Source organism: Cheilinus undulatus, linkage group 5 (genome assembly GCF_018320785.1).
Source record: "Cheilinus undulatus linkage group 5, ASM1832078v1, whole genome shotgun sequence".
NCBI classification, from domain to species: domain Eukaryota; kingdom Metazoa; phylum Chordata; class Actinopteri; order Labriformes; family Labridae; genus Cheilinus; species Cheilinus undulatus.
The window spans coordinates 7,099,268-7,124,236 of NC_054869.1; the positions used below are offsets into that span (position 1 = coordinate 7,099,268).

Consider the following 24,969-nt stretch of genomic DNA (forward strand, 5'->3'; position numbering starts at 1 on the left):
CATCAAACTGTAGCCACACAGTTAGAAGCATAGCATTGTCCAAAATGTCTTGGTATGTTGAAGCATTAAGATTGGCCTTCACTGGAGATAAGGGTTCTAGATCAAACCCTGAAAACAACTCCAAACCCAGACTCACCCATTTGACTGCCAAACAGAGAAGCGTTAACCTGACACGCCAGATGGATTTGTTTCACACATCCATCTGGAAAACCTTCAATACAAAGCGCTTGGGAGAGGGCAGAGCCTTTGAAAAAAAAACTTGGAGGGTGATTGGATGAACGTTCTGTCTGTCACATCTTTATGGGACAATCAGAGCAACAAAACATGTGACATAGCCGCTGAAAAGCTGTGCCTGCACCCCTACCGACTAGGCAAACTCTATAAAGAACTACACAACGCAAACCATGGTGACTGTAGACATGTCAGTACACAACTTTTACTGTTTTTGAAAAAAAAAAAACTTAGTTCTGATGAAACTAGCGCTTTAGCAGCATCCATGCTAATGTCTTCCGCCATGATTGCACCGGCCTCTTCTCACTGCTTGCATACATCACGACTCCGCTACACCCGAAAGTACTGCCCCTCAACACTGATTGGTCCTGTCACTTTCTAACCGGGCCCAAACGGTCCAGATGGGAGCTTTGCAAGATGGATTTGCCAGTGAGAAACACGGAAACGAGCGAATCCATCTGCTTTGCGAGGTTAGAGAAGCGTGATTTGTCACTGTGCTTCACACCACTCCATGGTGATGCTAGGCTTGCATGCAGCTGCTTGACCATGGAAACCCTTTCCATGAAGCTCCCGACACAAGAGGAAGTTCAGACCTCTGAAGCTCTTGAATCAGCAGAGCGCTGGCGACTTTTATGTACCATGCGCCTTAACAGCTGTTGACTCCTCTCTGTGATTTTTATGTGGTCTTCTGATTAGTGTATGAGTTGCTGTTGTTCCTAAACGCTTCTGCTTTCAATCCCATCACTTACAGTTGACTGTGGAATATCACAAACCATCTCTTTGCAAAGGCGGCATCAATGACAGTTCCATGCTTGAAGTCACTGAGCTCTTCAGAACGACCCATTTTATATCACAAATGTTTGCAAATGGAGACTGAATGGCTAGGCACTTAATTTTGTACACCTGTAGCAACAGGTCTGATTGAATCACCTGAATTCAATTTAATAAACAGGTGTGGCCAACTACTCTTGTCTATATCTTGTATAAGTTTGTGGGTATAGTGTTAAAAAATGGCTCAACAACAAATTTCAACCATGCTCAGACAAAGCTGCCAAAATTAACATTGATTTTCTTCAATGCATTTTGGGACTATTTTGAGAGTATGTGCCTGAAAACTACTGTTTAATGTAAAAATCAGCTAAATTCAAAACTATATCCCTTAAGGAAGCAAACAAAGTAGCTCATTAGTGAAAACGGGCTGTGTTTTTGACATGGTAGAAAACCTCCTACTGTGAATTATTCTGATGTTGGCGATGGCCACCAGCAGCCACGGCATGCTTAATGAACTGAATTTACCGTGTTTACCAGTGGCTGTGTTGAATCTCGCCTCTCCTGTGCACTTCCTGTGTTTTCCCCACCGGTGCACACTGCATGTGATTAGATTTTCCTGCTCCAGCAAGGAGGCTAAATTGTGTTTTGCACAGGAGTAGCTTAAGGCGTCACAAATAATAACAAACCTTTTCTTTTCCTTTAGGTGCAGGTTGATAAGTTTTAGAGAACTTGCCGGATTTAAAGCCCTGCAAGTGAAAAATAATGAGATTTTCTCTGTTTTCTCTCTTTGTTCTGTGTACCATCATGATCTCCTCTCTCTGCTCTGTTCTGCAGGATGCAGACACCATAAAGTCCTCGGATAAGATTTGCAGACAGCTCATCTACCACCTGACCCCGCACTCAAAGTGGCTGAGGCAGAGCATGTCCAGACGGAAATCCCAGGCCTGGTAAGCCCTCCTCTCCAGACATCCAGTCTGTAATAAATCTGCAGCTCGGCAACACAGAAAACACAGGGCAAGGCTCCACGGCCAGCCGTAGAGATTTCCATCTTTGTAGCTGACATTGAAGTAGGACAGAGTCGGCCACAAGCTGACCTGACAGCAGCGCCATGGTTACCACAGCTGTCAATCATCTCTCTTTTAAAGTGCTCAGATTCGTACGGCGGGTGTGTTCTGCCGTTGGCGTTTCTCTCTTCAAAAGCTGCAGAGGAAAATGTTCTGTTCCAGTTTGTACTAAATGTAATTTTTCTTCTCTTGATGAAAGATTGAACTGCTTTTGATGTGCAATGATGAATCGAGCATGAGCCTGTGTACAAATAGATTTTGTGTGTGCCTAGGTGTGCTTGGTAATCCTGTTCATGAGCAGACGCCTGCTATCATAATTCTTCCTTGTGTAATTGCTTACTCTACAGCCGGCCCGATGCTGCAAATAATGTTCTGACTTTCTGAGGCTGGAAATAATCTCAGGATGGTTGAATAGGACACAATGAGAACACAGCGAGATGAGACATTTTCATTATAAATCAGTCTGAGATATCAACACAGGAATCAGAGGGAAGCGGAAACATATTCAGAGTCGTCTGCCAGCATCAGACGCTCCACAGCCGAGCTGCACAGGCACGGCTTTGTTGTGCACTTGGACGTTAAATTCAGCCCAGAGGAGGAAAGACACAAGATTTAAGCGACTCTGACAGCATCTCTGACATTTTGCAGATACATTCGATTGCTAAATTCCTCGCTGAAGGCCCCCTCCCCCCCTTTTTTTTTTCTTTAGTCATGTTGTTGCTTTCAAAAACCTGCAGAGAAAGTCAGTCTGACACTGGCTGAGACAGCAGGAGCAAGATGAATCATTCAAACAACAATCTGCCCTGAAACAGAATATTAATACACAGGAAACTGTGAGCTCTGACGGCTTCGCCTGCTGGTGTGTTCGTCAACAAATGGCTGTCAAAGACGGTGAGATGAGACAGGGCCAGCCGGCCCCTCGCTGTTATAGGAACATCACCTCTCACATTTATTTCTGGAGACATTTTTTCTGTTAATAAAAGCAGTTTTATAAGTTTTGGCCCAAAAAAATCCCTGGATGCTCTTTTAGCTTTCCAGTTTAAAGTCATTAAGGAGTAACTTTGCAAAGGAGATGGACTGGCCAGATTCCACGTCTGTCATCAGGCAGATCCTTCCTGCAAAAAGGTCTGAGAACAGACGCAACCAATCAGAGTTATGATAAAGTTGGGTAACGCTTTGTCTGAAGGGGTATGCATAAGACTGATATGACACCTGTGATTTAAATGAAGGAGGCTTTATCAACTTTCATAAATGTTCTCATAGTGCCATTCAGTAAACTATGTCACCTTTAATAGAATAGATTAAGAGCGTACCCACTTCCACACACACAGCAGCACTAGACATCCTGAATCAACCAGGCCGCCCGTAAGGGGGGATAAAGGAGAGAGCTTCCTGGGGCCGAGCCTAAAAGGGGGGTCCGTGGAGGTCGGCATAATCATGGTTGATTGTAAAGTTAAGCTGTAATAACAATATTTGATATTTTTTATTTTTGTAAAAAAACATTAAACAGTAAGAAAAATGGGAAAACAGAGGCAAGACGGGCAGAAAAAGTGGTGGAAACGGTTCCAAAAATGGCAAAACGGCTTCAATGCTAAAGAATTGGTGAAATAGGATTAAAGGGGCAAACCTGGTTAAATTAGACAAATATTTGTTTAAATTGGCAAAAATATTGTTAAAATTTGAGAAAGAGTTGACAGGCAAAAAGGTAATTAAAAAAAAGAGACAAAATGGGTTAAAAGAGGCCAAAATTTGTTTAAATTGGCAACAACAGCAGATATGAGGGTCAAAAGTGGCCAAAAACTTTATTGAGAGTGGCAAAACTGGGTTGACAGAGACAGGAATGGAAAGAAAAAGTGATGGTAAAGGTTCAAATAGTGGCAGAATGGCTTAAATGACACATTATGGGTGAAATAGGATTAAAGGGGGTAAAAATTGGTTGTAAAATGTTAAAATTTGAAATAACGTTGCCAGACAAATTAGGAAAAAAGTGGCAATAAAGGTACAAAGTGGCAAAATGAGTATAAAGTGACAAAACAGCAGCAAAAGTGGGGAACAGGGAGTGTTAGGGTGGCAAAACTAGGTTAACAGAGGTGCAAATGATCAAAAGCAGAAAAAATGGGTTTAAAGAGGCAAAAATTGGTTTAAATTGGAAAAAACAGCACAAAAAGTGGTGAATGGTGGTTTAGAAGTGACAAAAGTACATGGAATGTGGAAAATTTAGGCTCTCAGGGTTGTAAATATGGCAAAAGTGGCAAAACTGGGTTAACAGAGGCACAAATGGGTCAAAAGGGCAAAAACTGCAGAAAAAGTGTGGAAAAGAGGACAAAAAGTGGCAAAACTGGGCAAAAATGACATTAAAAATTGATAAAAAAAAAAAAAATTGGCATAAATACATAGAAAGTAGCAAAACTGGGTCAACAGAGGCAAAAAAAAATTGTCACAAGTGGCAGATACGGCAGAAAAATTAGCTGAAAATTGACTTAAGTGGCACAAATATAGAGAAAGTGGCGAAACTGGGTTGACAGTGTTTAAAAAATTGTCAAAAGTGGCAAAAATGTCAGAAAAATCAGCTGGAAATTAATAAAAATTGGCAAAAAATACATTTAAAGTAGCAAAACTGTGGCAACAGAGGCAAAAAAAATTTCAAAAGTGGCAGATATGGCAGATAAATTAGCTGAAAATTGACTTAAAGTGGCACAAATATAGAGAAAGTGGCGAAACTGGGTCAACAGAGGCAAAAAATTGTCAAAAGTGGCAGATACGGCAGAAAAATTGGCTGAAAATTGATTTTAAAAAAGTGGCAAAGATACATAGAAAGTGGCAAAACTGGGCTAACAGAGGCAAAAATTTGTCAGAAGTGGAAAAAATTAGAAAAATCAGCTAAAAATGGATTTATAAAATAGCAAAAATACATTTAGAGTAGCAAAACTGCGTCAACAGAGGCAACATTTTTTCAAAAGTGGCCAATAAGGCATAAAAAGTGGTGAAATGGGTTTAAAAATTGCAGAAACTGTAAAAAATTGGCAATTTGGGTAAAGCATTCACAAAATTGATGAAAGTGGCCAATAAAAGTGGTGAAAATTGGCAGAAAAATTGGTTAAAATGAGTTAAAAAGTGGCACACATACATATCTTCAATATCAGACCCACTGATAGCTTGAAACATTTTTCATCTCCAGTATGAAGTTACTGTCAGGTGAGCTAACACCTGTGCTCCTGATTCAACACATATTGACAGACATGTCATCAATAAATCCCAACTGGGCAGGGTCCGTTCTCTAGGTATGTCAGCATTTTCTGTCTGCAGTGACATAGAGGGACAGTTCACAGCCTGTCTGTGAAATGTTTGAAAAATAGATCATAAAATGGATAAAAAGACATTCAATATCAGAGTTACTGGTGTGGATCTAATCTTTCAATACCCCAGAAGGTCACCCAAGTTCCAGGCTCACTCAGAAACCTTCTGTGAGAGCTACGAAGGCATGGATAGGGTCATTACAGCTGCACAGCAGAGGGCTTTGAAGGGACAAAAAAGTAAGAGGCTAGGATTTATAGTTCAAACTTGACAACTCTGAATAACACGTGTCTTTTGGCCTATAGGTTGTCAGGCTCAGAGGTTAATAAAGAAATGTGGCCCAGGTCTGATAAAACTGCTGTTACACTCTAGCTGCAGCAGCATATTTGTACCTGCCTGTAACTGTTGCAAAATCATACCATCACAGGTTGGGAGAAGAGTGACAACACCTTTCTGTCATGAAAAGCTTTCAGTGCCGATCTTTTAATAAAGCAGTTTGGTTCAGTTCTGATAAAACTGCTACTTAACTATAGCTACATCCAAGCTACACTGGCAGCAGCCTTTATTTACTAGTGCAAAAGAACTTAACCCCGCCCACCTGATTCTCTCCAAAAAACCCTGATTGGTCCATTCTCAGATCGGGCAAAATCATTTCAGATTGGAGTTTTCTTAGATAGATTAGTCTGATGACAGACCTGGTAGTCCTGAGTCCTGAGGCTACACCAGTTTAGAAGAACTGGTTTAAGCCAGTTGATATTTTCACTTTAAAGCTGTATCACTTTGGTGACGTAGCAGATGATGTTTACAGGGTTTTAAAAAGAAAGAGTCCTGAGGCTAGAAGAGTTAAGAACCTCTTAAATATGTACCCAGCCTAACTTCCATCTGTGTCTGGCTGCAGGCAGACTAACTTCATCTGTTCAAAAATGCAACAATCTCACTTCTGTGAGGTTTCTCTGTACTCCGACAAAACAAAAACAGTTCAGTCCATTTTAATGCCCCCTGAATCATTCATCCCTTCATTATCCAGCATTAACACCGCTCACCAATGGCTCTAAATACTGCACAGGCATGTCTGAATGAAATGCCGCACTGAATTAAACGCCTGAATCTCACTAATCTGGTCAATCCATCCGACTATTTTGCTTGTTTTCTTCTCACTGAATGAAAGAGCTTGAGGAAGTGAGCCAGTGTTCCTGCTGTACCTGAGGGATAAAATCATGTCAGGGTAAAAACTGTCAACACGTACGTGACCTTTATTCTCTTCAGTTTTCACACCACCGTGTTCCTGTTCCCTCGGCTTTATTTCACCTCTTAACTAGCGTGTTCCTTTGTCACTGGGACGCTCAGAACACTAACGTTTAGTGACCACTGCCTTTTTACCTTCCACATATCGTCTCCTTCAAATACATCATAAAATGTTAGATTTTTCAGCTGTCCTTAAATTTACTGCCTAGCATAATATTGTGCCGTGTAGCGTGAAATCGCATTAAAGCTTCCTCAGGGGGCCGTCAGTCTTTTTACTGAACACTCAAACCTACTCCAGGTCAATGAAGGATAAGATAAAGTTTGCAAAATAAGGTCAAAATGGTCACGCCGGCTCCTGTGGTCACGTTTTTCTCCTCCAAATGAAAAGAGACGGGGGCTTTCTTCCTTCATGTGTTCATTAATGTGGCTGCGATCTGTGAGATTAGAGTCCCTGCACCACACAGCTGTGGTTTATGTGTATGCATGTGTTGTTTCTCTCCACGTATCAGAAATATAATATTGCAGCAGAAAATGAGTTGAAAATAGAAGTGAAATGTCAGGAGGCAGATGAGATTAGATGTCCCATCTCGTGTCTCTCCTGTGCAGTTTGGCTTGAGCCATGAGAGGCCTGAGATGAATAATAGAGCAAAGCTTCAGCGTCAATGACTCTGCAAAAATTTAAACCGCGGAGCGATGCAATAACAGCCCGGGGGAGAGCAATGAGCAAATGGACTCCTGGAAAAGGGTTAGTTAATGTTCAAACAGAATGGGATTTTTATGACAGCTCTTATTATCCACTCTCCTGCTAAGATGTGCTTCCAAAAGTTTATCTTCCTTAGTTTTTAAAACATGTTACCTCAATCTAAATTAATATCTATCACTTTCTTAGGTACACCTGCTCACCTGCTCATTGGAGCAAATACCAAATCAGCCAATCACATGACAGCAGCCAGTGCATTTAGGCATACAGACATGGTCAAGATGATCTGCTGAAGTTCAAACCAAGCATCAGCGTGGAGGAGGAGTGTGATTAAAGTGACCTTGAAGCCATCATGGCTGTTGGTGGTCTTGTTTGACTTACTTTTTTTAGACCAAATTCACAACCGTTCAAATGTCACAGCAGAAATCCTGACTCAGACCAGACATCGTTTTTCCAATCATCTATTCATAGCTTTCACACACTCATGGAACGATCCCCTGATGGGAAAGAACTTGCCACCATAGGCAACTTCAGCTGGGTATACTCTGTGCATATTTAAGCCGACCATACGACAGTCCTGACAGAATGTCAACTCATACTATGCGTCTGCATCGCTTACAATGCAGGACCATTGTGCACGATTTATGTGCTTACACTATACGGTCCAGTGGTCGTGCCCGACCTTGGTGCTCACACTGTACGAGTGAAGTTTGGACAGACTGTGACAGTTTCCTTTTTAAAACGTCTCACACACTGAGGGTGAGGTGTTTCCAGTCATTTTCTCCCTCTCTCTATCTCCCGCTTTCTCTCTCTATCCCACACACACAAACAGCATCGTCTCCGTGTCAGCTGCAGGTAGGAGTGGGAATATTTCCTGCTCACTTATTTCATTTATCATAGCAGGGGTGCATCAGAAAGTCATTCCAGCTATTGTCATGGTAATTTAAAACACTGTCTGACAGTTTACAAAGGACAGACCCCCCCAGAGTTGTAGATTCTGCTCCCGTTTCTGCTCTCACTGTGGGAGTGTTTGGAGTCGCACGACCAAAATATCAAACATGTCAGAAATCCATTCGACCAGTCAGGAGCAGCTCGTCAGGTCATGATCGGCCGTTGTATGCCCCTGTATACAGCATGACAAATGACGCCCAAGTTGACTGAAAGTCAGCCAGACTTTAGAGCGAGACATGCAACTTTAAATTCATGGCTGGATCAGATAAAAATAGTACAGTGTAGGCCTGGCTATAATATAAATTTAGGCCCATGGGCTCCTGGCCTTTTGGAGGCCCCGCTCTCCCATGGAAAAGTGTAATGTCAATAAATAAAAGTATGTAAGGTAGAATAAGGGGCTGCATAAATATTCACCCGCTTTAAATTGACTGACCCAATTCAGCAGAGGTCTGGCCAGTTGGTGCTAGTAGTTTCACAGTTCACCTGAGTGCAGTGAATGTGTCTCAAGTGATTATAGCATAAAGACACCTGTGTGTGGAAGGTCCAGTCTCTGGTTAATCAGTATTCCTGGCTACCATTACACCATGGAGACAAAAGAACACTCCGTGCGACTCAGAGAAAAAGTTATTGAAAAGAGGCAGACAAGACACCTATGACTACTCTGAAGGAGTTACAACTTTCAGCAGCTGAGATGGGAGAGACTCTGCAAACAACAACTGTTGGCCGGGTTCTTCACCAGTCAAAGCTTTATGGGAGAGTGGCAGAGAGAAAGCTACTGATCAAGACAATTCATATTAAATACCACAGTTCACCAAAAAGCATGAGGGAGACTCCATGTTCAACTGGGAGAAAGTTCTTTGGTTTTGTAAGACCAAAATATAGCTTTTTGGCCATCAGACAGGACTCTATGTTTGGCTGACTCCAAACATTGTACATGACCTCAAACACACCATCCCCACTGTGAATCACGGGGTTGGCAGCATCGTGCTGTGGGGGTGCAGCTGGCCTAGGAAGGCTTGTTAAGGTAGAGGGTAAAATGAATTTGGCAAAAAAAAAAAGAGAAAATTCCAGAGGACAATGTTATTCATTCTGCAAGAGAACTACGGCTTGGGGGGAAATTTATTTCCCCATATGTTATGACCCAGCTCGTTGGGAAAGAGTAGTAACATAATGGGGGCTCGTCCGGGATCGATTCCTTAAAGGATACCCGGTTATTATTGAAGTTAATTTGTTATGAGGTAAGGTTGTTTGAGTGTCTTTTGTTTGTGTGCAGCTAGTTCTGTCAGTGTCATTTTGATTAGTGACTCTTGGTAAGTCCTTTGTCTGAACTCTCCTTGTGTTTCTCCTTTGATGAAGTCTTCGTTAAGTAGCAGTCTTCTTCAGAAAACATTTGATGAATCCATATTTCTAAACATTGTGTAGTGCTTTCATTATTAAGGAGCTGGTGGACTGGAGTAACATCAATGTTTGGGACTGAAACCAAGACAAAGAGGATGTGCACCTGCAAGCCTGAAGGTAATCAACCTGCAGTTACTATTGCTGCTCAAGGAGTGAGGGCATCTGTGTGCCGACATGTGCCATGCCATGCCAGCTTCAAGAAGCTGCCAGAAACTCCATTTTGATTGTGAAGATGCTAGTGAGGCTGAGAACATTCTGTCCCTGTCTGCTGGAGCCTGAGTGGTACCTGAGTGCTTGGATGAATCCACCACAGCATAATAGGACTGGAGTTACATCAGAGTTTGGGACTGAAACCAGGACAGAGGAATGTGTCCCTGCAAGCCTGAAGGTGATCAACCTGCAGTTAGCACTACTGCTAAAGACGGTGATGGACTGTTCACTCCTGATTCCCAAGCAATCTGACAGAGCTTGAGCAGTTTTGCAAAGAAGAACAGAGTAAAATTGCAGTTTCTGGATGTGCAAGCCAGATTGAGACCTATCCACACAGACTCAGTGTTGAGATTGCTGCCAAACATGCATCTACTAAATACTGACTAAATGCAGTCACTTATTCTAAACTACATATTTTTATCTAACTGACATTATTTTTTAGAAATCTGTGTTTATTCGAACACGAAGGTGTTTTTTAATTTGTTTGTTTGGGTTCTTTTTTTTTTTTTTTTTTTTTTTTCAAAAAAGCCTAATTAAAAAACATTAAAATAGTTAAACATACATGGGGATGAATACATTGTGTAGACACTGTATTTTCAGCCAACAGTCCTCCATCTCCATGGTTTAATACAGCTGATGTTGCAGCTTGAAGGCTTATTGGTAAAAACTCCCCAACTTTCAGCAGTTTATCATAAGTTTTATTCTTTAAATGTTTTCTGAGTACTGATGGGATGTGAACGCTTCATTTCCACACTCCACACTTCGAGGAGGATCAATATATTCTCACACAGAGCACTTAACATATAATCCTCTGTACTTTTTTGGCCAATTAAAATTCAGAGACATGACCTCATTTCCTATCAGCACCAAATGAAGCCCTTCGCTAAGCTGGGGATCATGGGGGAGGAATCCACATATGTGTGAGAGAAGATAACCGACTCAGCCTTGGAATCAATCGATAAGTGATTCAGACATCTGGATCTCAAATTTGAAACCAGTATTACCAGTCAGCTGGTACTGACTGGAAGAAATGTCACTAGAGAGGTGCAAAGCTCTGACCATGAGTGATGTATTAAGATGATAACTGTGTTTTCAGACATGAAAAAGGTAACTGAATGATTGTGAACAAAAGTAATCAATAAAGAAAGATGGTCGAAGAATGTGGGAGTTCTGGAGGGTGAAGAGAAGAGAAGGGCAGACCCAGACCTTTTCACCGAATTGATACTGATCATGATTATAGTTATTATAGTGTTCAGCGGTTGCTGGCTGGTGGGTCGGGACCCAACAAAAGGTCGTGGAGCAGTTTCCAGTGGGTCTTGACCAAGGTTATGATAGTTAACTAAAACTAACCAAATAACTGAAACTAAAATTTAAAAATCCTTTTAGTAAACTGAAACTTGAACTAAAACTGTTTTGTCTGCCTACAAAATAACTAAAATGAACTAGAATCAGGACAAAATCTCCTTAGTTTTAGTCTTTGACACCAGCAAAGTGACTGACATTAACACCAAGCCTGGAGAGAGTAAAATGTCCTGATTTGGTTGAAGATAACTTCACACAATGGTAATTTTAGGTCTTGAGTAGTATACAAGCATTAAAGTTGAATAATTACAGTGAAAAGTAAAGAGCCATTTTAGGTTTTGCCCCAGACAGGTATCCCACATTGCCGAAAAAACTAAAACGAACACTGAAACTAATGAAAACTAAACTAAAAGACAGCATTTTTGCAAAATAAAAACTAAACTAAACTAACAAACCAGCGGTAAGAGCTAATCAAAACTAAACTGAAATGTAAGACATAAGGCAAAAACTAAATAGAAATTAGAGCTAATAAAAAATCCAAAACTATTATAACCTTGGTCTCGACCAGGTGTCTGAAAAAAAAATGATGGCAAAAGTCCTGAAGTCCCTATTGGACATGCTTTGACACCTTTGATTTCACCCTGTTGTACTGTGGAATTGGGTAAATTTAAATGTTTGATCAATATTTCAACTAATTCATCTCCTTTTGCTGCTATAAGTGGCTACTTTTCCCATGATAATGAAGGAATTTTCACAAGATCTCTGGAAAATTGGCAAAAATGTACACATAATGATGGGGAAAGAGGGTATAAATTTGTCAGTTTTGTCCATTTTCTTTTTCATATCAGGTGTTTTGGTCTAATCATGCTCCAAACTGCAACATATGCAGTTCACTAAACATGCGTTGTTGAAATTTTTTTGGAAACTTGGGTCATGCTCTGTCATTAGACCGACTGGTGGGTCCTGAGGCCAGACCAGTTGAGATCCACTGATGCACACATCAGTTTTAACAAGTGGATATTTGAGTTTTGCAGCCTTTCTATCAGCCTGAACCAGTTTGATCATTCTCCTCCAGTAGGTATAGGTGTGAATAGGTATACCTAATAAAGTGATCGGTGAACGTATCTCGAAGATGAACACCAGCTTAAAATAAAGGCTTCTTCATTATGTAAAATCCCCTACAGAGGCTGATGAGCCACACATGGAGATAAATCACAACCTGGATCCTTTGTGTTTATGTTGTCATTTCAGCTTCATTATGCAATTTAATTAAGATTACTTCTAAATTATGTTGTGTTTATTCATTAGCTTACACGATTGTGCATGTAATGCATCCACTATTAATAAAACGCTGCTGCAGTTTCTGTTGTATTAAACCAAGAGAAAAAGTAGTGTCTGTCTGCTCTTTTGAAATCTCTTCAGCGGCATATTAAAGATTTATATTAAAGAGCACCACCCTCAAGATGGTATCATTTTTAATCATGTTTAAATGCTCATAAATTTGCTTAGTCTTCGAGGCTGAATCATGCTGTTTGTGATCTTAGATGCAAAAAAGAAAGTTAGGAGAGCTTATCTGTTAGTAGTTTACATCCAAACAGGAAAAGTTGCATCAGTTTGACTAAAACTGGACTTTGAAAATACATGTAAACATGTTAGTCTATCTAAAATGCTGCTAAATCAAAAGTAGGACTGACACACATAGACAGCCAGGATGCTTGAGTGCACAGGAAAGTCAACCTAGTATTATACTTGGTAGTGTTGTAGTACTCAAGAATCGTCTTGGTCTTGAGACTGGTCTCAAGACCACATTTTGAATGTCTTGGTCTTATCTCGGTCTCAGACTGGCCGGACTCTGGATTTTCTGCTATTCCTCGACTTCATTAATGTGATAATAAGGAAAAGCACTCACTAAAACAACAAATAGCTACACCAGCAAAAACTCAGACATCTTATTTCTAGTCAGAAATACCTCTGAACACTTACTGTAGGCCACATTTACCTGACAAATCTAGATAAACATCTCATTTTCAGATATTTAAAATAATTCCAGACTTTTCAGTGGCTTTTAAATACATACAAGAATTTTTTGCAAGAAGTTTTTGAACAAATTCACTAAGATTTGAGATTTTTGCGTGTTTTGCTTTAAAATAGTTGAAGACACCTTGTTTTTATCTGTCAAAAAAAAAACTAAAGTTTAAGAGCGAATGCTCTTTAACTGTTCAACCTTGGCATGGTTTTTTAAATGGATTTTTATGGTCTTGGCTTGTCTCGGTCTTGGCTTGTCTTGGTCTTGACTCGGTCTCGACCCCTAAAAGTCTTGGTCTTGGTCTCAGATAGTGTGGTCCTCAGTAAATTGCTACTAGTTGGATTAGGATGTTTATTTTCACTTCTGTCCTTTTATACTATATAAGACTCGTCCCACTCCTAAACGCCAGATAGTGACATTCCTCTTTCAGCTATGGACCACCTTCATGTTGACCTCGCTAAAAACATGAAAAATGTGAAAGCTTGTACACACTGCATACCGGTGGTCATCAGCGGGAGGCCTGAGGCCTGTATCAGACTCCCCAAAAGTTCCCATCCAGCCCCCAAAAGACTATTGCTGTTCAGAAAATGTGAGAAGAAAATAGGATGTCATGATTTTTAGGGTATTGTTTGTTTTCAAATCCCTACAGCTATTAAATCAACCCCAAAAATTATTCAGATTTATCAGGAAAAACTTAGCATTTGATTCTTTGTAATATAAATGTATGTATTAGAGAGTATTAGTAAATATGATGCAAGATAAACACATACTAATCAGTGCAGTCCTGATTAAATCAGCAGTTTTTAAGCATCATACCAACAGTCAAACATGGTGGTGGAAGTGTGTCCTCCCAGCAGCAGTTTGTGACATCATGTCCAAGCACACTTAGGTTATGCAGCAGGACAATGATCCTTAATACACCAGGGAGTCCGCCTCTGAATGGCTTTGAAAATAAACCGAATGAAGGTTTTGGAGTGGCCAAGTCAAAGTCTGGACTTAAATCAGATTGAGATGCTGTGGCATGACCTTAAACAGGCCGTTCATGCTGGAAAACCCCCAAGTGATGCTGAATTAAAACAATTCTGCAAGGAAGAGTGGGCCAAAATTCCTCCACAGTGATGCGAAAGACTCATTGACAGTTATCACAAATGCTTTCTTGCAGTTTTTGGTGCAAGAATGGAACAATCAGTTATCAGGTTTAGGGAGCCACAGGTAGGTTTGGATGGCTTTTTTCCCTAAATAAATAAAATAATTGTTTAAAAAATTCTGTTTGTATTTCCTCAGGTTATCTTTGCCTAATGTTATTTTTTGATGATCTAAAACATTTTAGTTTGACAAGTATGAAAGTAAGAAATCAGGAAGAGGAGAAATACTTTTTTTCACAGCATAACAGTTGATGACTCCTGCTCTATGTGTTACTAAATCCAATCCATCTCACAGTAGAAAAAGGCAACTTTGGTATGATGCTCCAACTTAGGGGTCCCAGGGCCCAGGTTACCTGGGCTGAAATTTATAGCAATTGTCATAAGTAGGCGCCATTGTGGAGAGATGAATGTAGGTCTGTGACTTCCTGAGATGAAAATCTTTTTTCATGCTGTTTCTTTTGTCACAAACATCAGGCATAATCCAGGATACTTTATAGAATGAAAATGCAGGTTTTCTTACCAAAGTGCTTCATCTTACGTAGGATTCATATTTCAGCAAGTGATGACAATTTAATGATGAATAGACTATCCCACAGATATAGATTTACATTATGATTTAACCCAAGGTTATAATAGTTTTGGATTTTTCATTAGTTTTTATTTCTATTTCGTTTTCACTTTCTGTGTTCAGTTTCAGTTTAGTTTTTTATTAGTTTTGATGGCTGGTTTGTTAGTTTAGTTTAGTTTTTTATTTGTTTGTTTTTTTGCAAAAATGCTTCGTTTTAGTTTAGTTTTTATTAGTTTTAGTTTTTTACGGATAGATGTTGGGGCTGAGTGAGCGTCATACATTTTTTTAACACATATTAAAACAGGCTACTCTTCACTTATCATTTTATTTACTTAATGATGATGTTTGAATACGACTCCAGACATAAAACTACCACTGTGTGACGTCTTATCCAAGACTAAAGACTAAAACTTAGGATATCTTGTATCAATTTTTGTTTTATTTTAGTTAGTTTTGTAAGCCCGCTATACAGTTTTAGTTAGTTTTTGTTGTTGTGTTTTGGTAAGCTTAGTTTTTATTTAGTTTCAGTTAACTAAAATGATTTTTGAATTTTAGTTTTATTTATTTAGTTAGTTTTAGTTAACTATAACAACCTTGATTTAACCACACTAAACCTATTCTGAAATGGTGCCTTTGTAGACATGATAAACTCAGGCTTTTCAATGCGGGTCAAAGCCTGGCACTGCAGAGCATGTGCAGAACACCTAGCATGTGTGTACATGCAAGAGAAAATCCATCTCCATGTGCCTATCTACACAGGTATGACTTCAAGGAATTTGGTTTAGCATAATGTCAGCTGGACCAACATTTTTGCATGCATTTTAATGATCCAGTCATTCTTACACAGATTACCACCATCAGAGTTACATCACTGGATGTAACTCTACTGGATGCAGCTGGAGATTGATTTTCTCTTGCATGTACACTGATCAATTGGGCCGCACTGTTCTGAACATGGTCTGCAGGCTCCATGATGGACTTTGACTCAGAAGGTGTAAAGCATAAATGCTGAGCAAAGCAGGAGTCATACCATCCTCTGCCCTCCATCAAAACTGTAAGCTAAAGGTGGAACATTTGTCTCATTCAGAGGAATGAAAATGCACAGAGCTGTAAGGTTGTCCATGGTTTCATCATTTACATTCAACCGGTTTCCTGCTGATGTTTTGTTAGCAGCATCAGCCAGAAGAGGGTCCACTCAGACATGTTCCCATCAGTTAATCAGTGTGCATGTATCTTTGAACATAGAAAACAGTCCAGTTTAATTGCCTGAACAAGCTGTAACCACATCAGACTTTGCTAGACATTTAAGCGTACTGAGAGTCAGCCTCGTTCTCTGGCATGAGTTTTATCTGGAGGAAGGATGAAAGAGGCTCTCAGAGAGGACGCCTCAGATATCCTTTTTTCATGCAGGCTGAGCTCAAAAGGATGAGACAGTCTGAAAGGACAGAAAAGAAGTGATTGTGTGATCAAAACCTATTCACACCTGCAGGGAGACTCTACAAGACTGCAGCCATTAGGACTTTTGTGCCTCTGGAGGAGATGAGCTTTGTGTCATCTGAAAGGCTGCGAGGGACAGACAATAAAGAGCAGACAGAGATACAGCAGCCCTTGACGTCGTCCTCATGTCTAAGATTTTGTGCTCAAAGGCTGATTTAAATCCCTTCTAGCTCCACTGCATGAGACTGTTTTGAGTCTTCAACAATTTCTGTGTTTTGCAAGTAATATAAGCACTCTAATCGAATGCGTGAAGTGTCTGCTCGTCAAACCAACACCTGCCTCTAAAACGAAGCTGCTCAGGGGTCATCCATTTTTATTTTCAAATAAAAAACACACTCTCAAGCATCAGCAGCGACAGGTTGTGCAGTGCATGTCACAGTAAGTCACTGTGAGCCCGAGGATGTTATAATTCACCCTGACGCTGAATCAGCGCTACAGGCCACTTCAGCAACAGCTCAAGCTAAACACACCGCACCCTCCAGGAGGAGAAAGCACACCGATAAATAAGAGTGACGGGGAACAAAAGGGCAAAGGGTATAAATAATTCAAAATTATTCTCAGCTCTAAAGCAACAGCTTAGGCCTCATAAAAGTATCATATGTGCTTAGAGTCAGCCTTGAATCTTAGCTATATAACATGCTGTCATGAGGAGCGTCATGTTTTTCAAAGGTTAGATGCAAAATAGACAAAACACTCATTACCCATTGACTGAAAAACTTTCCTCAAGTACTTCAAGGACTTGCACATTTAATCAAGCCAGTTTACCTTGTTGGTTTGTCCTGATACAAGACTTTTCAGATTTTACCCTGTAGTGACTTTTTGTTATCAGTCATGAAAAGTTGCTAGTTAAATCCTGCAGCTTTCTATACTGCACAAACACATTGGCAGTATTTGAGTAGCAAAAATTTGATTCCACTTTTGAATGCATTCATTCCTCTCCTATGCACCACTGTTATAAGCATTTAAAGACCCTGTAAAGTCAAATCCAAAGTTCTTGTCTTAACACACCAGATATGTTGGAATATGGTTGCTGTAAACATGTGAAAACACTGAGATCTATATGTGACTGAATTCTGGATTTGGATTGTTAGGAAGTTTTTCACCTCTTTCCTGGCTTGGTTTCATGTGGGCGGGGCCAATGTGTGGGCTTCTGATGTCACGAGCTGACAGTGGAGAATGACCCCGCCCCTCTAGCACTACATTACCAAATCACAGAGCAGTTCATCTCAGTACAGTCTGTTGTTAGATGATGTCACTGCCTTTATTGAAAGTTAGCAGTCAGTTAAATGCTGCACTCTGCTCTTAAGGTCATCAGTCAGACTGTAACATTTTTTAAATCTGAGAGGATCGCATTTCTCCTGAGTGGGCGTGGCTTCAGCTCATTCAACAGACACGCCCCTACCATCCTGGAGCAGAGTTTACTGCCTTATTTTTCATGTTTTTGAAGCTTAATTTCATAAACTTAGAGATGTTTTAGTTGACTGAAATTTGATTTAGGGGTTCAATACACATTGACCTGTCATAGAGTAAACCTAAATACAGATTCGTTTTCATTTTACAGGGACTTTAAGTTTTGATTCATTAGCTATAAAATAACAGAATGTCATATGAAAACATCTCTTTTTGAAAAGTATAGAAGTATTAACATATGACAACTAGGCTGCCTTTTAGAATGCACAAACAAAATAACCAAGTCAAACTAGAAAGCAGCCATCTTAGCCATTAAATACAAGCCATAAGGGAAGTAACAACATTTGTATCCATCCTAAGAGATCATGGCTTTGGGGCACATAAGTCATATGATGAATACATCTGAATAGAGTCTGCAGTCACACATGGCAGTATTTACCCACCAATCAAGGTGGCAGGAACACCTGAATAGTGTGCTAACAACTATTAAACAAATAATGAAAAAGAGGAAGAAGCAGGCACAGTAAAACACACAAAGAAGAAAAGTTAGATTCAATATTCAGAGCAATGGAGCTACAAGACCGGTTTCTTCTCTCTTTAACTTCTCCAGGCTGTTTTAAAAAAAATACTCTGGATGAGAAAGTGGAGAGGTTTTTACCAATGCTAAGACATTTTAAAGGTGATTCCTGGGTATGCGAAAATAGGGGCCACCAGCTACAAGCATGTATTTAGGTGCACTGCTCAGGCTTCATTACAATGTCCCATCCTGTGTTTATATGAGTCAGTCTGGGGCTTTTTACTGACTTACACCAGTAACCACTGCGCCAGTTATTCTAGCAACTATGTGACAAACATCAAATCATGTATACACTATATGGACAAAAGTATTTGGCCACACCTGTTCTTTATTATGTGAAGGTGTTTCAATCAGACCTGTTACCACAGGCATATAAAATCAATCACCTAGCCATGCAGTCTCTATTTGCAAATATTTGTGATATAAAATGGATCGTTCTGAAGAGCTCAGTGACTTCAAGTGTGGTACTGTTGTGAGTGCCTTAGCAAGGAGACAGTTTGTGAAGTTTCATCCCTGCTGGATATTCCACAGTCAGCTGTAAGTGATATTATTAGAAAGTAGAAGTTTTGAGGAATAACAGCAACTCAGCCACTAAGCAGAAGACGACGTAAAATCACAGAGCAGGGTCAACAACTCCTACAGCCTGTTTTATGCTTGACGCATCTGCAAGGTCGTGAGTGTCTGCATGTCGAACGTGATGTCAAATATTAAGACACACCCCTTCGCGGGGGCCCTGTGCGACCAATTTTTGTCTGGCCACGCACATCCTCGAAATGTTAACAGACGTGGACAAAATGGCATTAAACACGCGACAGACATCATTCTTGAAAACACTGCCCCCTAGCTTTTGGGAAAATATCAGTTTGCTGATAAGAGGAAGCCGGAGCTAGCAGACACTTCCGCATCATGTTTCCACATCAGTTTTTGTGGCGTGGCCGTCCTCGCGGAAAGCATAACCGAGCCTTCAGGCACATGGTGCTTAAGTTGCCAATGCTCTGCTGATTCCATAGCTGAAGAGTTTTACACTTCTGCTGGCATTAATGTTAGCACAAAAACTGTGTAATGGGAGCTCACATGGAATGGGTTTCCATGGCCAAGCGTCTCCAATGCTAAGTCCAATGCTAAGTGTTGGATGGAGTGGTTTAAAACACACTGACACTGGACTGTGGAGCAGTGGAAACGTGTTCGGTGGAGTGATAAAGCACGCTTCTCTGTTTGGCAGTCAGATGGCTGAGCCTGGGTTTGGTGGATGCTGGAGAACATTTCTTGTCTGACTGCATTGTGCCAACTGTGAAGTTTGGCGGAGGAGGGATAATGGTATGGGGCTGCTTTTCAGGGTCTGGGCTAGGCCCCTTATCTCCAGTGAAGGTCAATCTTAATGCTTCACCGTACCAACACATTTTGGACAATGCAATGCTTTGCAGCAGTTTAGGGAAGTATGTTTTTTATTCCAACTAGACTGTGCAACAGTGCACAAAGCAAGGACAGTAAATACATGGTTTGATGAGTTCAGTGTGGATGAACTTGACTGGCCCACACAGAGCCCTGACTTAAACCCCATCAAGCAAATTTGGGATGAACTGGAATGGAGATTGAAACCAGTGGAGAAAAGATTAGCCCTCCTTGTGCTCAGTCACTCACTGGCTGCCATGATACTACCATTGGAATGAATGTAATCAAGCTGATTTTTTTTTGTTGCTGATGCTTGCTTGCATCCTTTGCAGTCAGGCCACACTGACACTGTCCTAACATAAAAGATATGCCCTTACATCCCAATGCATTTGCCCTTCATATAGCTAATGGCCCTGAGAAGCCACCAAAACCTAAACCACATTTATAGATTAAGGCTCCAAGTACTGACAACCTCTCTATTGACCCGCCTGCGTGACAGAAAGCATCACTTTTTGGTAGCAAAGCATTCCTAAAAGTAATCTCCTTCCTTTCCTGTCCTAAAAATAAAGTTGCCAAGTCTCTCCTTTTATTTAAGTTTAATCTTTTTTTCTAAAACCCCTTCATAGATTATCTTTTAAGCACTGAAACATTCAGGGGCTGAGCTGTAAGGAGCTCTGTGCCGCTGGCCGTCAGAGCTGTAAGCTCAAGCCGCTGGCTCGTTCGGATGTTTTGGCTCTTCTGTTTGCACGAGTAAATCCCCGTGCTGGAGTCTCTGTGTCAGCCTTCCGCTCTGTGCAGGCCCAGTCACCGAGTGCTTTGTGCATGCTGAAAAACATGCAGAGGAAAAGTGACCCAGCATTGGTCAATGCAGCTCAATTAAAATAGGTTCCCTTGGCTCAGTACCAATGGAGCTGTTTGACTCGTTCAATAGTTGATTTGTTGTGTTGGTTTGATGAAGTGGGCCAACAGTAGAGACAAAAATCTGTGCTTGTTTTAAATGATAGGATACAAAACATAAAACCATGCAATGCCAAGGAATCATCCTGTAAATCTCCAGTGAAAATGTGACCTTTTTGTGTATTTTCACATCTAAATTATATCTTTCTTTATTTTTCTTTCCAGTCTCAAGACAACCCTACAAAAGAAGCTGTCCAGTGACTCGGTGGACTTATCTGGCATCCCCCTGTCCACCCGTGATGTCCGTCAGGTTGCCTTCTACCTCCAGAACAACAGAGACAGCGTGGTTGCAGTGGACATCAGCTTCACCGAGCTCCACGATGACAACCTGAGAATTCTCCTGCCTCTCCTCGCCACAATGCCCAAACTCAGCACCTTGGCTCTCAACGGCAACCGCCTCACCCTGGGTATCCTCAAAGACCTAACCGAGATGCTCAAAGACCCCAAGATGTTCTCCAGCCTGGCCTGGATCGACCTGGGCAACAACGTGGACATCTTCACCATGCCTCAGCCGCTTCTGGTTGCATTGCGTCGGCGCTGCAGCCTGAAGAGCAGCTTACCAACAATCTACGAGTACACAGAGGGTCAGCCCTACTGCTACCACCTGGAGACTTCCATCGAGGAGCCCAGCCACTACGAAGAGGAAGAGGAGGAGGAGGAAGAAGCAGAGGACGAGGAGGACGACAGGTTCGAGCTGGAGCCGTGGGCTCTGGGGGAGAAGCAGCTCTCCAAAGACTTCACCCTCCACTACTGTGAGAGGTGATGGAGTAGTGTGTCTCTGACGCCCTTTACACTGTGGTTGAAACGTCCTACCACAGCACTCTGATATGTCCTTCGCCCTTTCGCCCTCACACCACGAGCCCGGTCACCCTTCAAGGCACGGAGGAGACCATTGCCCACATTGTGAACTTGTCGTCCCGACACAGCTACCAAGCTAATCCTAACCATCTCTGAATTGACCCACACAAGATGAGAGTGAAGTGACCACTTACCGTGTTGGTGGATGGTGCTCTTGGGAACGAGATGTGGTTTCATTGGAGGGAGTCCAGAAGAGTTAAAAAAAACAGTGCTCTCTCTCTTTCTCCTTCTCTTCCCCTCTATCTCTCACTCTACAACGGCAGCTGAAGAGCCAATCCCGAGGAGATTTCTATCACTTGGTTGGATGGAGGAGAGACATCCCGGCAGTGGCTGAAGTGGAGTTATTTGGAAACAGAGGCTCCCCGTGGGTTCTCTACCAGGACTCAGACTATCTCTGGCAGGCAGGGCCTAACTCCACATTGTGTGTTCTCTGTTAATCTCTCAACAAAAGCTATGACACAAGTTCAACAGACTATACAGCCGACGACCCGTCACGTGACGCCAGCAAAACTGCTAAGTCAAGACTTTTTGCGTTTTCCCCCCCTTTCCAAATGTCCACTTGTGAATACCCACGCTGCCCCTGTGTCGATGTAAATGAGGACACAAAACACGGCTCTGTTGTGTTTCCACGGGCTATTTTTGTGCACTTTAGGTGAACAAAGCAATCTTAGAAGACAACAGGTAGGACGCTACAATGGATAGATTGTTTTTGTACTTGCCTAAAAGCTGATATTCACCTCTTTGTCATTTCTGAGCTGTTGTTGTCCACTGTTTATTTAAGACTCCGCAGCTAACTGTTTCCAATGCGAGCACCTTCAAACTGCCCGTCCTACTGCCGTTCGTCTCTGTAAATGTCGTCTTTTCCATTTATTGATGTTCTTCAGTGGCCCTGTGTTTGTTATGAGACAGCCATGACTGTTATTATAGGTTAAGTCTGTCTACTGTAGCACATAATGATGGAGTTAGACTGACCGATACACTGCAGAGCACTTTAAGGGGACTATCTCTTTCATATATGAGTTTCTCAATAGCATATACTCTGTGTACATTCTTTATTACTACAGATATTTACCAAGCTAAAGCTGAATGCATACCTCTTCACGGTGAAAGACGACCAAATGGCTCATGATTGTTAGGAGGCTCATTACAAGCAACATAACTGCACCACCAGATATATAATAAATGTTTAACTGTGTGTTATCTGTGTTTCTACCAGTGACGTGTCTGATAACTGCTGTAATTATTTGTGTTATTGTTTCGGTGTTTCGTCTTTTGTCCGACTCTGTAATTATGATAATGTTTCTAATGACTATGAAACGGAGCACAGTGACCTCCTGCTGAGCTGTTAACACAAAAAAAACAGCTGATGGGATTACACAATAAAACAGGAAATGGATCCATAAGTCTAAATTCAATCACTGCAGGCACATTTAGGGATGAATATGTAATCTGCTCTGCAAAAACTCAAATCAAGGCAAGTGCATTTGTCTAATTCTAGTAAAAATATCTGATTAAGACAAAGATTAAGATTAAGATAAACATCTTAATTCAAGATATAAGAGTCAGAAATAAAGCCTGTAATGCTTGTAGTAAGTTGACCACGCAGTATGGGAACAATGCAGTGATTCTTGGCATCTAAAGCCCCCATTCACACAGATGACAGTGCATAAACATGCCTTAAAGAGTTGATTTTTGCTGACAAGACTCCCCCGTTCACGATAAGTGAGCTTCAGATTTGGGTAAAGCTAAGCAGCCTCTGTCTGATAAAAAAAAATTACCTGAACACAGATGAGAAGACCACACAGGTTGCTTGCATCATGCTGTTTGCTTGTCCAAGGAGAATCATTGAAATCAACACAATTTGAGGCCCAGAATATTTCACTCTTTTATGCCATTAGACCAACCTTAACCTTCATCATAAACCCAAAATATGAGACTCCACTGACGTCAACTGTTAAGACGTTCTTGGGTCAGACTGTTTCTACAAAAAGTTCCCAGACACTCAAACCATAAAGAAACAACCTTGTCTGCAGGAACAAACAGACTCCTATCTAACCCAAACAAGTAAATTTAGACTATCTGCCCTGGAAGAGAGGAGAGACTCCTAGAGTTCCTGCTCCTGACCTTACAGCTTGGCCTTGAAGTAACTTAACCATCCCTGAAAAAATGTTTGCCAACAGACAAACATATCAGAGAGACATACAAAGGATTTTTCTACATTTTCAACTTGGAAATGTCTTGTGGGGCCACAACCTTGCAGGAGTGAGGACGTGGGAATTATAGGGTCAGAACATCCAGCCAATGGCAGGGAATAATTATGATCCATCTAGAGTAAGCAGCTCAAAACATGAATGATACAGCAACAGAGCAGCAGCAGCCAGGAGGGGGCGCTGGGTCCAGTCTGCTCTGATGTCAAAATAAAATGTGCATAGCTTGATCAAAATCATGATAAGAAACATAATGTATGATTGCTTATCTTAAAAGATAAAAAAATAGGTGCACTGGTGGTTGAGTGGTTAAGGCGCGTGCCATGTGTGCAGGTGACCGGGTTCAAATCCAGCCCGTTGCACCATCCCCTGCGTGTCTCTCCCTGTTTCCAACTCTATCCACTGTCCTATACAATAAAGGCCAAAAATAAAGAGGATCAGGAATTTTTGCTAAAAAGAAAAGTTTGAAACAGTGATGGGATAGCCCTGTCTTACGGACATGCCTCTTTTAAAGTCCCTGTAAAGTGAAAAGAAATCTGTATTTAGATTCTTTGTATTACAGGGTCCCTGTGTTGTGAACCCCCAGGTCAAATTTCAGTCAAATAAAACATTTCTAAGCTTATATAATTAAGCTTCAAAATCATGAAAAATGAGGCAGTAAAATCTGCTCCAGAATGGTGTGGGTGTGTCTTGAATGAGCTGAAGCCACGCCCACTCAGGAGAAATACGATCCTCTCAAATTTAAAAATGCTACAATCTGAATTGAGGAAAGCACTCATGCCATTAGCCTATCCCATGACCTTTTGTTGACCTTAGAAGAAGAGACAAACTCCGTTTTCTGGCTCAAATCTCTGTTATGATGATTTAAATGATCCATAGACCACTGTGGCTGATAGATTTGACAAATTTACCTCACAATGAACAGAAAAAGAGCATCTAACTGACTGTTAACTTTCAGTAAAGGCAGTGACATCAGCTAACAACAGACTGGACTGAGATGAACTGCTCTGTGATTTAAGATTGTAGTGTTTGAGGGGTGGGGTCATTCCCTACGCCCATGATATCAAGAGCCCACATATATGCCCCCCACCCAAATTAAACCAAGTCATGTGACAACCTTTCAAACAGTCTAAATCCATAATTCAGTCACATGTATATCTCAGTGT

General features: G+C 41.1%; 1 protein-coding gene across 1 annotated transcript in view; it reads left to right on the plus strand.

The window, feature by feature from the left end:
- Window positions 1-24,380, plus strand: part of lrrc75ba (leucine rich repeat containing 75Ba) — a 41,426-nt gene extending 17,046 nt beyond the window's left edge. The window contains exons 3-4 of the mRNA XM_041788037.1: window positions 1,837-1,949; window positions 20,904-24,380. Coding sequence (XP_041643971.1) covers window positions 1,837-1,949; window positions 20,904-21,501 — 711 coding nt within the window. The 3' untranslated portion in view covers window positions 21,502-24,380. The remainder of the gene's footprint in view (window positions 1-1,836; window positions 1,950-20,903) is intronic.
- The last annotated feature ends 589 nt before the right edge of the window (window positions 24,381-24,969 follow it).